This window comes from Erythrolamprus reginae, chromosome 2, assembly GCF_031021105.1.
Source record: "Erythrolamprus reginae isolate rEryReg1 chromosome 2, rEryReg1.hap1, whole genome shotgun sequence".
Lineage (NCBI taxonomy): Eukaryota > Metazoa > Chordata > Lepidosauria > Squamata > Dipsadidae > Erythrolamprus > Erythrolamprus reginae.
The window spans coordinates 109,542,199-109,555,272 of NC_091951.1; the positions used below are offsets into that span (position 1 = coordinate 109,542,199).

Below are 13,074 nucleotides of genomic sequence, written 5' to 3' on the forward strand. Positions count from 1 at the left end.
CCTTCGAAACATCCTCTCTACCTCACACACACACCCTCAACCCATTCTGTGTCCCAAGCTCGGCTCCGCTCGCCTGCAAGCCCCACCCCGTCATCTGTGGCAGCCTCCACCGAGCCTCGCCACTTTCTGCTCCTCGCCCACTCGGCCTCCCGCAGCCGTCGATTAACACCTCCGGCTCCCCTTACCGCCTTTCTCCCGCCCGCCCCCCTTTGTTTTTATTTTATTTTTATTTGCTCGCTTCCCTTCTTCTTTTCCCTTCAACTTTTGCCTGCTCCTCGCACCTGGCTCGACATCTTCCCGGGGCCACAGCCGTTGGCCGAATTCCTCAGTGTGGCTGAGGCGCCCAGGCAGGAGGGCTCGCTGGCAGCGACAGCAAAGAGGAGGAAAAGGAAAGGGAAGCGCGGCCGAGGCGTTCGCCCCCCCCCCTCCTCCGACAGCCCGTCCGCTGTGCTTGGGGGCGGGCGGACGGAGCGGCGTTTGCGCCGGGCGGAAAAAAACCAACCCGTCCGCTAGCAGCTGCCCCGGGAATAAAGATGGGTCCGTCTCGGCCCGGCGCTTTTCCATCCCGACGGGCTTTCGCTCCGGCGCCGCGAATGGAGAGACTGAGCGCGCTCTGCCTCTGTCTCTGGATCGGCGTCGTCTCCGAAGCAGGTGAGAGAGAGAGAGAGAGAGAGAGAGGAGGCGCAGGCGCGGGCCATCGACGGAGCGCACGCTCGCGCCGGCAAAGTGGCGGGAAGGGACGGAGACCAGGCTTGAATCGGATAGAACAGTGTCTCCCAACCTTGGCAACTTGAAGATATTTGGACTTCAACTCCCAGAATTACCTGGGAGTTGAAGTCCAAATATCTTCAAGTTGCCAAGGTTGCCAAGTCCAGATATCTTCAAGTTGCCAAGGTTGGGAAACACTGGGATAGAAGGACCGGTGTGTGTGTGTGTGTGTGTGTGTGTGTGTGTGTGTCGGGGGGGGGGGGAGAGACGGAACACCTATCCGAATTCGGCAGAGCGGAGTAGAGCCACCGGTTTCCCCGATAATCCCCCCCCCCCCTTTTAAGCCTTCTCCGGGCGCCCAAGGCTGTCATTTTACACGGGATATCCCCATAATGTGTTCGACTGCTCATTTTGGATTCTGACACCCACTTCGCCGTCTGCGCTTCGCCTTCCGTGAAGTTCGTTCCCTCGCGGGCTTTCCCCTTGTTGCTTTCCACCGTTCTGGGCGCAGCACTTGCCCGCTGACCGGTTCTTCCAGCGCGCGTATCTTTTTTTTTTCCCTTCCCCCGACGAAGTTGAACAGCTATGTTTCATTCCACCGGCAGAGGGCGCTCTCAGGTGTTAATCTCGCCCGCCCCCTCCCTGTTCCTTAAAAAGGGTGATTAAAAAAAAAAAAGCCTCCTTTTGCTATAAGGATTATTTGGCTTTGTCAAAGTATGAGAAGAAGAACAGGTGCTGGGATCTTTAGGAAATCTCTTCAGCTGAAAACCTGTTCTAAGTTATCTTGTCTCTGGGCTTATGTGTATGTGTATTGCAGTGATGGTGAACCTATAGCACGGGTGTCCACAGGTGGCACATGGAGCCATACCTTCTGGCACCCAAGCCGTTGCTCTAGTTCAGCTACAACATCCATGTGTGTGCCAGCCAGCTGACTTTTGGTCCCTGCAGAGGCTCTGGGAGTGCGCTTTTGGCTTCCAGAGAGCCTCTGAGGGATGAGGGAAGCCTTTGGAGCCTGGGTAGGGTAAAACATGAGCCTAGTGAGCCTACCAGCCTAGTGGACCTACCATTTCCGGCCTCCAAAGGGCCTCCGGGAGTGCTTGTTTGTTTGTTTGTTTGTTTGTTTAATTTGTATGCCGCCCCTTTCCGTAGACTCGGGGTGGCTCACAACAGTAATAGAAAAAACAATGTACAATACAAATCTAACAAAACTAAAAACCCATAATTTAAAAAACATGCACACAACATACCATACATAAACAATATAGGCCTGGGGAAGTTATCTCAGTTCCCCCATGCCTGACGGCAGAGGTGGGTTTTAAGGAGTTTACGAAAGGCAAGGAGGGTGGGGGCAGTTCTAATCTCAGGGGGGAGCTGGTTCCAGAGTTATTTATTTATTTTATTTTATTGGATTTGTATGCCGCCCTTCTCCGCCCCTCGGGGTTAGGGAAGGTGGGTTTTTTTCCCTCCCCAGGCATTAAATTATGGGTGTGGGAAATTGCACATGTGTGATAGCGCACACGCACACTTTTTCGGCACTTGAGGGAAAAAAGGTTCGCCATCACTGGTGTATTGTCTTACAAAAGTTCACTTACTGACCATTCAGAGTTACAACAGTCCTGGGGAAAAATGGCTCATGTCCATTTTTTCCACACTTACGACTTTTGCATCATCTGCATGATTTACATTTGGATTGATTAGCAATAGAATTTAGATTTATATATCGCTCCACAGGGCTTTACAGCCCCCTCTAAGTGGTTTACAGAGAGTAAGCATATTGCCCCCAACAATCTGATTGATTGATAACTGACTCAGATTTATGACAGTTGCATGATCCCCTGAGTCATATGATCCCCTTTTGCAACCTTCAGGCAAGCAAAGTCAAAATGGGCAAACCAGATTCACTGAACTTTCTAATTTAAGAGCTGCACGTAACAATTGTAGGAAGAAAGGTCATAAAATGGAGCAAACTCACTTAGCAAATGTCTCACTTCACAACATAAATTTTGGGCTCAACATTTGTGGTCGGGGGGGGGGGACTACCTGTAATGTGTTTTTTAAGTACAGCCTAGTTTAATGCAGCGGCTTTTCCAAATGAATTTGTTTGGGGTTGAAAAAAATTTCCAGGGAAGAGATCCATTTGTATTTCCTTTCTCAAGGGACTAGATGAGATTTTGCTCTCATTTATTATGTATATGTCATGTGTCGTTATGGATTCTAGGCTATTTCCAATTAAAAAAACCACAAATGATCATAAAACATGAAGATTAAATCTTATTTGGCAGCCCTGGACATAAAATATATTCCATGTATGATCAGCTGCTCCCACATTCTTCATACTTCCTTGTAGAAGCCTCTTGATACAACTTGGCTCTCCCAAGTTTGTAAATTTATTTAGAATATTTAGGGGGGGAAATAGAATTGTTTTTCCTGCATGCCATCGCTCTGCTAAACAACTCCTGGTAATTACCACAATACTGTCAAACTATTTACTAAGACTGTATTATTATTATTCTCATTCTTCCTGTTACCTATCTTCTTTCTACTTTTGACTATAACCTTGTTGCTTGTATTTTTACAATTTATATTGTGTTATTTAGTTTCTAGTAAGATTTTGATTGCTTATTTATCACTAGGTTTCTATCTTATGATTCATGATGAATGTATTTATGATGATTATAATCATGATTTATCACTTATATCTTATATCATTTAAATGGGCACTGATAGCTTAGGCACCAAAGACAAATTACTTGTGTGTCCAATCACACTAAATAAATAATTCTAGTCTAGTCTAGTCTAATCTAGTCTAGTCTAGTCTAGTCTTTATATGGTCTCTCACGCACTCTCAATAGCTCTGGGCGGCTTACAAAAAATTAAAACCCAATATATAGCAATAACAAAAAATAACCATCCATCCCCACCCCCTGTGACAGCAATTAATCAAGCAAACCACTTGATTGGCTCCACCCAACAGTGGGTTGTCTAGGCCTGTCAACAAATCAGGTCTTCAATGCCTTGTGAAAGAGTATCAAAGTGTGGGCTGGTCTATTTAGGGATGATGTTCCAAAGGAAGGGAGAACCACCACGGAGCCCTTCTGGATCCCACCAGATTTACCTACTTAGGAGATGGGACTCGAACAATTCCCAAGTTCAATGATTGGTAACATAACTGGGCTTTAGAAATCAGTAATAGGCTGTAGAATTCTCTAAATTAGAAAAATAAAATTTCAGTCCAATTTTCTGAAGAGTTCAGTTTTATATCTATACTTTATGACTTAATTTTAGAACTGGACAAAAGTAGGTGCGCAGGAGTCTAAACAGCTGTTTCAGATGCATGTTGGAACAATTTATGCCTATCTTGTTTCTGGTGATTTTTGCATTTATCAATAAAGCAAAACAGTAATTGGGTCTGGATCGAGCCCTGTAAAGTGCCAGACCAACATGAAAGTGAATAGATTGTCTGTGCAGAAATAAACAATAAAATAAATCTGTAGGCTGCATTTGCTGACATGGAGAAAATGCTTTTGTAGCAGACTGATACATGATTTGCTAGAGTTCAGCTGAGAGGCCATAAAGAGCTAGAGAAACCACAGAAAAATCTTACTGCAGGAAGCTTTATATGTGGTAAGATCAATTTTTGCAGTGTAAGATAATTTTTGATAGCCTCAGCTCTAGAAGCATCATGATTGTAGCCTATTATTTATTGCTATTGTATCAAAAAGTGATATAAAACAGGATCCTTAAATGAGCAATAGTTGAATTGTCTATGGAATGCAGCACAATGATACTATATTATGATCACTGCCATATGGGAATTTAATCCAGGGTGTATTATCTGAAGTTGCTTCTGCCTTTTTTATACTAACTTAATGCATATACCATGGATGTTATCCAATACTCTGGGTTGGAGTGATCACGCTACAATATTAAAATACATTTAATTAATGTTACAACAAAGACTGAATCTAGATGGTTTTGCCAAAATTTCTTAGAGATTGGCAGGTGATACGCAGCAATAATGACAACGCTCCTGGATGCAGAATGTATGCTGTCATATTCAAATAAAATAATTTATTAATGAGGCATTGAGATATTGGAGTTAGAAAAGGAGTGCAAGTTGTAAGGTCTCTCTTTTTTTCTTTTAATAATTTTATTGGCTTTTTTGAATGTAAGGTCTCTTCACCCAAGGAGAGCAAGCCAAAAGAAAATGTATTTTTTTTGTCTGTTACTGAATTTTTACAAGTTTGGAGAGGTTTTAAGAGGAAAAGTAGGACTTTCTGCAGATTTTAAGTCTCCCATTTCAGCCATTAACATTTTCAAAAACCATTCCCCAAAGGATCCAAGCCTTGCAGACTTTTGAAATGCTATTTTCAACTGGACAAACAAAACTTAAGGTGGCCCTTGAGCGGATAGATGTTACGTTAACCCAGAGTTAAATTGTAAATAAATAAATAAAACTTTGGCTATTTACATAGGACATACAGTTGTAAATGAAACTATCATTTATTTAATAATAGACTTAACTGTATATCATATTTACATACCATGGTAATTGGGTTTTCATAACACCCTAAGCCAAAAGCAACTAAATGGCCCTAAGGTTTAATGCAATGTATAAACCAAGCCATTCTCCATATAGCAGTGATGGTGAACCTGTGGCATGGATACACAGATGGCACGTGGAACCATATCTGCTGGCATGTGAGCCATTGCCCTAGTTCAACTCCAATGTGCATGTGTGTGCTGGGCAGCTGATTTTTGGCTCACACAGAGGCTCTGGGAGGGCGTTTTTGGCTTCCAGGGAAGCCTTTGGAGCCTGGGGAGGGCAAAATAAGAGCCTACCAGGCCCTCCAGAAGTTGGGAAAGAGGCCTTTTCCAACCTCCAGAGGACCTCTGGGGAGTGGGGGAAGGTGTTTTCGGCCTACCCAGACATTGAATTATGGGAGTGGGCACTCACGTATATGCGATAGCACACAAGCATGTTCTTTCGTCACTCGAGGGAAAAAAGGTTCGCCATCACTGCCATATAATCTATTTCGGAAGTAATAAATGAAATATGTTTTCTTCTGTCATGGTGTCTCTCTCATGGAACAGGTTCTCCCAGAGAGATTTATTTATTTTATTATTTATTTAGTTATTATTAAATTCATATTGGGATGGCTTACAAAATATAAAAGCCGCATTTAAAACAATAAAACTAATTTTAAAAAATCAAATAAATTAACACAATAATAAAATCACTCCCCATCCTCAACCCTGGCAACAGAAGATCACACGATATGGATGACCTCAACCCTGTTGGCCTTCAAGAAAGCAGGGAAGATCTAGTCTGGTTGATAGATGCAAGTTTTATTGTAAGTGGCCTTAATGTAGTTTTGCATAAGTGCATAAGTCCCCTTTTCTAATGTTTCTCACTTACTAGTATCATGTATATAAACATTGTTGTATCTTTGTATACTACCAATACCTACTTGACAAAATAAATAAACAAAAATACATACATACATACATACATACATACATACATACATACATACATACATACATATTGTTTTATTCTTTTTTTATACCCAGAATTCTTTCTAGTAAATAGGTTTCATAAAAGGTTGCAAAATGATTAAACAAATAAATAAAATTGAGATAAATATCTAAGCTCATTTAAATCAGGCTTCAACCTTAGTGTATTAAAACAGATACCTTATGGATTATTTCTGTTGGAACAGGGACTGAGGGAATGCTATCTTTCCTGTAGTTACTTGATAGCATTAAGCAGAATTTCTTGGAAGAACAATTTTGTGGGAACTGGGGGATTTTGCTGAAATAATTGTTTCTACCTTCAGGTTAGCTGCCAAAGATTTCTGCTTTCCCCCATATTGGTTATGGATTCTACCAGGTTCTCTTTGTTTTTGCTTGTTATTGCTAGTACCGTATGAAACTTCTTGAAAATATTATCGAGGTATTTGAACATAGTGTCATGCTGATCATACCCTATGATCTATCTTTGCATTCCAGCTGAATAATAGATGATTTACCCAGCTGAAACTGGGAGACATGATCAATTTGATGAGAGTACTTGCAGTACAGCTGATTCTTGATGAGATGCAATGGATAGGCTTTTTATTAAGACTGTGTGCAGGGCAGGAATCTTTCTTGGATTCATAAAAATGATTGTTGTAAGGATGAGGTGAGTTATTTTTAATCACTGCATCATATGTTACACAATTTAAAAATAAATTTCCCTGGTCATTTTTAATAGAGTTCTGGAATTTGAAATGAGATTTGTTTTAACTGTCAATTTCTGGCCTATGCCCATCTTTCAGTTGTTTTTATGGATGGCTTAAATTCTTGTACTGACTGTGATGTTATTGGTCTAGGCCCGTGATGTTGAACCTATGGCACACATGCCACAGGTGGCACGTGGAGCCATATTGGAAAGCATGTGCGACTTTGCCCTGTGTCAGCTCCAGCATGCATGCGCGTTCTGGCCAGCTAATTTTTGGCCTTGGAAGAGGCCGCTTCCTGGAACCCCTGAGTGCAAAAAAAAAAAAAAAAAAAGCACAATGGGAAAACCAGAAGTGTGTTTTCTGAACTTCTATTTTGCCTGTTGTGCTGTTTTTTGCACTCTGGAGCTTTAGAAAGCTTCCCTGAACTCTCCGGAATGCCAAAAATAGCACAATGGCAAACCGGAAGTGTGTTTCTCCAAACTTCCGGTTTACCCGTTTGGGCTTTTTTTTCATGTTCCAGAATTAAGTAAGGCCTGTGCCCATGTGCCGGGGGGCTGCGCGGGGGCAGCGCAGGGAGTGCGCATGCTTGGGGAGGGAAGGAAGGGGTTTGGGCATGTGCACGCATGCTGGAACACACACACACACACCCATTTTGGCATGCAAACCAAAAAAGGTTCACCATCATTGGTCTCGGCAGTGCAAGCAGAATGATGATAAATAGTGATAAAATGTGATAAAGTTGTGATAAAAAAACTTTTCTAGACACTACGTTTGTTGAAAAGCTGCTATTGAAAATTTATTTTTAAGTCCTTCCATATGATAGTGTGTGAATCAAATGTAATTTCAGGCAAGTCTGCATAGAATCAAACTATCTTGTGCAATTCAATTGTTGACCAGTTATTGTTAAAAATATTGGCATCAGACTCATCTATTATATTACTATATTGAGAATTCATTGCAATTTGTAGCATACACAAGTTTTATTTCTGAAGATTCCATTCCAGTTGTCACAATTATTTTTAAAGCAGAAAAATTATGAGCAAGAGTTTCACATTACAGTCTAATGCATGTGTGCTTGGAAATAAATTTGACCTTTTTTTGGTGGGATATAGTCCAAAAGACACCTGAGTCACTTTTTTGGGTGGGATATAGACTAAAGGAAAGGAGCCACTCACAGTGGTGCTATTGAGTGTACAATAATTGACTGTAAAGGAAAAAAGGCTTGTTATTCAATCAATTATGCTTATTTCTACAGTGGTGGATTGCTAAATATTCCTCTTCAGTATCCGAACCCAACATTGGCGATGAGGGTGGGATACTGAAGAGGATTTCAAAACAAAAAGGAAGCCCAGCCAGAAGGAAGCGTTGGACCATGAGGTGCGTGATTCAAACCGATCAAAGAATAAGCAGTCAACTAGAGCACCATGATGTCCACCAACCCCATTTCTCCAGGGATTTCACTGGGGAACTAGTTTGGTTGGCTATTGTTGATGTCTATGAACTCCACATAATTGTTGGGATGAAATAACTGAATTCTTCTTATTAGTCAACTTGGGTTCTGTGGGGGGGAAAAGGAAGGAGGGAAGGAGGGAGAGGGGGGGAGAGGAAGAGAGAAAAAAGAAAGGAAATAAATAAATAAATAAATAAATAAATTAAAGGTTTAGTCATGGTGATACAGTGGTTAGAATTAAGTACTGCAGGCTACTTCTGCTGACTGCCAGCTTCAAATTCAAATCACACTAGGCTCAAGGTTGACTCAGCTTTCCCTCCTTCCAAGGTCAGTTAAATGAGGATCCAGATTTTGGGGGGCAATATGCTGACTCTGTAAACTTCTTAGAGAGGGTTGTAAAACCACTGAAGTGGTATATAAGTCTAAGTGCTATTGCTATCATCCTGGATTAGGAAAACTCAGTTTCCAATCTTTTCTCAATCCATGTTGGGTAGCCTTTTTCAGTTACCTACCAAAGCATTCTAATTTGTCTCATTTTATTATGAGATTAAACTGTATATTGGAAAAGAATCCAAATAGCATACCTCAGCATGAACACTTTGGAGAAGTGTAAAAGTATTAATTAATCTGTTAAAAATGCTGAGTTTTGTAATGTCAAAAGATCCCTTACTTTCTCCCCCTCTCCCTCTCCAATACTCCATTTAGCAAAATCTATTCTAGAATGGCTCTTTAATTTAAAAATCTAGCAAAGTCTGTTGATACCTGATATTTAGATAATGCATCACTTCAATTCATTTTCCTACTAACCAATCTAGCCACATAATTAAAGGTACACTAATTTTTCTGGTGAACCCTTGATTGACATGCCCAGTTCTATGGATCAGACTTCCATTTATAATGAGAAAACCTCTAAAAGTATCCTTTGGCGATAGGCCAAGTAAAATCCAAGTCCGCCACTTCTAAGAATGTAGTTCAGGGAGGCAGACAAATCCTTGCAGCAGACATACTGGATCATACTTATATGATGCAGAGGCATATGGAATGTATAGCTGCCTCCTCCTTCCTTGATAGATCCCTAAGTGCTGTGGCACCTGCTTCAGTAAGGACACTTAACTTAATGTGCTCTATAGAAGTTCTTCCTGGGTGTAGCCTGTGATTTGGTGGTGTTAGGCATTCCAATGGATTGCAATACAGTCCTAATTTCTCCTTTGTGGTGTTGAAGAACTTCTGCAGCTGCTCATTTAGTAAAACCAGTCCCAGAATTTTTTACAGTCTGTGGATGTGTTAGAACTTTGTTTCTTATTTTGTGCCAATAAGGAGGACATTGAAGGTAGTCCTGTGATTATATTTCCCAGAAGGCCAAAATTGTATTGCTGCTGAAAGAGTGTGGTTTACTTTCTTAAGTGCTTCATCATTTAATTCATGATAGTCCTTCACCTCCATTATTAACTCTGGCTCCACCTTGGATAGAAATGATCTTTGGTAAAACAGTGGGCTGCTGGATGAATCAGTTGTGGAGCAATTCAATATCCGCATATATGAGGTTATGTATAATATATGTAGCTTCAAACTGAAACTATCACCTCCCAAGAGAAATTCTGAAAGTTGAAGTCCATATCTTAGAGTTGCCAAGTTTGAAATATATGCTGTAGCTCAGCAACAATGTACTCTTTGCAGCACAACAACCCATGCAACAAGTCAACAACAAGGACTGGGAGTACTATGGTTTGAAACTCTGGAAACTGAAACCCATTAAGTGGTTTTTAAAAAATGTTTATTTATAATGTCCTTTTAGCAAAGGGTATAACAACAGGCCATATACAATTAATAAAGACAGACAACAGCACCTATTAGGCAATACATACACTCACCAAAAGGACAGCCAATAAAAACCATGACCATATTAAAACATTCCCAACCTTTCCAATGTCTTCCCTTCTTACTGATCAACAGACAGAGATGTTTCAGTCTGGAGAATCAAAAAGGAATGTTTTTAATGCCTTACAAAAACGAAGAAAATTCTCCTCTCCCCGAAGCTCTAAGGGAAGTCTGTTCCACAGACATGGGGCCAGAACTTGAAAGGCCCGCAGTTTTGATGTTGCTATGTGTGTCTGTGGAATGTAGGTCCCTACGTGGTTTGATGCACGCCGTTATCTTATTCTAGGAATTGTTCTAATAGTAGGTTTTCTGTGTTTCATTGTAATGTAAACTAGCAATTGTGGCTTATTTCACAGAAAATGTTGGAGATAGTTGACCAGGTTCCTAATCTCACCTTCCATTATTATGTATTATGATACACTGATAAATATAATGATAATTTGGCATCAACATTTTCAACTTTCACCACAGAAAATACCAACAAGAAAACCATTGCCGACATGATTCTGATCTTTGTAGATATGGGTTTCCTGACATTTGAATATTTTTTCCAAAGCCTTAATTGCTACTCTATCAAGTGCTCATCCATGGCATATTTCTTCACCACTGGTTCCATCACTATTGACAGTTGATACTAAAAGACAAATGTTATACATTGCTTACTGTAGGCTACTTCTGCTGATTGCCATCTGTCAATAATTTGGCAGTTCCAGTCACACAAGGCTCAAGGTTGACTCAGCCTTCCATCCTTCTGAAGTCAGTAAAGTGAGGAGCCAGATTGTTGGGGGCAATAGGCTGACTTTGTAAACTGCTTAGAGAGGATTATAAAGCACTGTGAAGTGGTATTTAAGTATAAGTGCTATTGCTATTATTAAACCAAGCAAAGATAGTACAGTTATTTTCCAGGATGTATGATAGAGGGGTAGCAGGTAAAAACAATGTAAAGTAGTGTTCCGTAATAATTTATATTTCCCTTTCTAGCTAGTTAATGAATGAGTACCAGCAGCCATTTTCTAACATGATTCCAAATGTTCCTAATCTTAAAGGGGCCTTTTTATCTGCCCTCTCCCTATGTCTGCTGACTGACTTGTTCCAATATTACTAGGATTTAGGGAATCAGTCAAAACCTGACCATGATAGAAGGTGTTGAAGCTATAGGAACCTTGCGGATAAGTGATCATGCAATATTGGAATTCAACATTTTGCAAGCACAAACAGTAGAACAAAGTCAAACTAGATTCTTGGACTTTAAAAGAGCTAATTTCAATAAACTTAGAGAGAACTTGGGAAATATTTCATGGATGAGAATCCTGAAGGGGAAAGCAACTCAAGAAGCTTGGGTAATTTTGAAAAGTGAGATTATAAAAGCCCAGATTAGCACAATACCCATAAAGAAGAAAAATAACAGGTCACAAAAGAAACCAGCATGGCTGCATAGAGAACTCTCTGACTAATTGAAAGACAAAAAGGAAAAGTATAAAAAGTGGAAAGAAGGGGAAATAACTAAGGCAGAATATCAGCAAATAGCCCGAGCCTTTAAATATGAAGTGAGGAAAGCTAAGGCTCACAATGAACAAAGGCTTGTGACAGAAGTAAAAACTAACCCACAAAAAAAAAAGCTTCTTCCAACATATTAAATTCAAGAAAGAAGTTAAGGAAACAATTGGTCCACTGCAGGGAGAAAATGGAAAGAAGATGACAAGCAACAGGGAGAAAGCAGAGGTACTTAACACCTTTTTTGCATCTGTCTTTACACAAAGGGAAAAAAAGTCCAACCTAACAAAAAACACATTAGGAACATAAGTTAAAATAGGAGAGAAAATGGTAAGTGAACACCTGTCTACCCTAGACAGATTCAAATCACTGGCAGATGAGATTTCAGAACCACCAAACTATATAATCATATGTTCTTGGAGAAGAGGGTGGTGAGTGGCAAGCTGTCCCCTTATATCAGGGGTCTCCCCCCCCCCCCCGCCCCCTGGGCTCATTATGCCCTGTGGCAAATGCGCCTCCCCATGCCTGGCCGCTCACCTCGCACACACACCCATGCCCGGCCATCTGCCGGCACTGGCCCTATGCCTCCGCAACCACCGCAAACTCCGGCCAGTCTTTTATCGTCCGGCCGGTCTTTGGACGAGGGGATAGATGGGGAACTCATCAAATTTTCTGGCTTATTATTTATTTATTTGTTTGTTTGTTTGTTTATTTAATGATATCTACATGCCGCCCAACTCCAGAAGGACACTGGGCAGCTTACAATAATCACAACAAATAAAAACAGTCTAAAGTCTACGGAGAAGGGTGGCATATAAATCAAAGAAAGAAAGAAAGAAAGAAAGAAAGAAAGAAAGAAAGAAAGAAAGAAAGAAAGAAAGTGCAACAGCAATAAAAACAGCAAATAGCATTAAAAAACATGAATAACCCCCCAAAAACCATGCATATACTCAATCTTTCCTGATACTAAACTGGCAGGAACAGCCAACACTCCAGAAGATAGGCTCAAAATGCAGAAGGATCTTGAACATTGAGCCCTATTTAACAAAATGAAATTCAATGGTGAAAAAAGTAAGATTCTACATTTAGGAAAGAAAAACAAAATGCACAGGTACAGTGTATGTGGTACATTGCTCAACGGTAGTAACTTTGAGAGGGATCTTGGAATCCTAGTGGACAACCATTTAAATATGAGCCAGCAGTGTGCAGCAGCTGCCAAAAAAGTCAACAAAGTTCTAGGCTGCATTACGAGAGGGATAGAATCAAGATCATGCGAAGTGTTAATACCGCTTTATAAGGCCACACTTGGAATACTGCATT

The 13,074-nt window shown here is 40.7% G+C and overlaps 1 protein-coding gene across 1 annotated transcript in view; it reads left to right on the forward strand.

Moving 5' to 3' along the window:
- Positions 1–458: 458 nt before the first annotated feature.
- The window catches only part of FLT4 (fms related receptor tyrosine kinase 4), a 147,021-nt gene continuing 134,405 nt past the window's right edge, over positions 459–13,074 (forward strand). The window contains 1 exon segment of the mRNA XM_070739087.1: positions 459–651. Coding sequence (XP_070595188.1) covers positions 534–651 — 118 coding nt within the window. The 5' untranslated portion in view covers positions 459–533.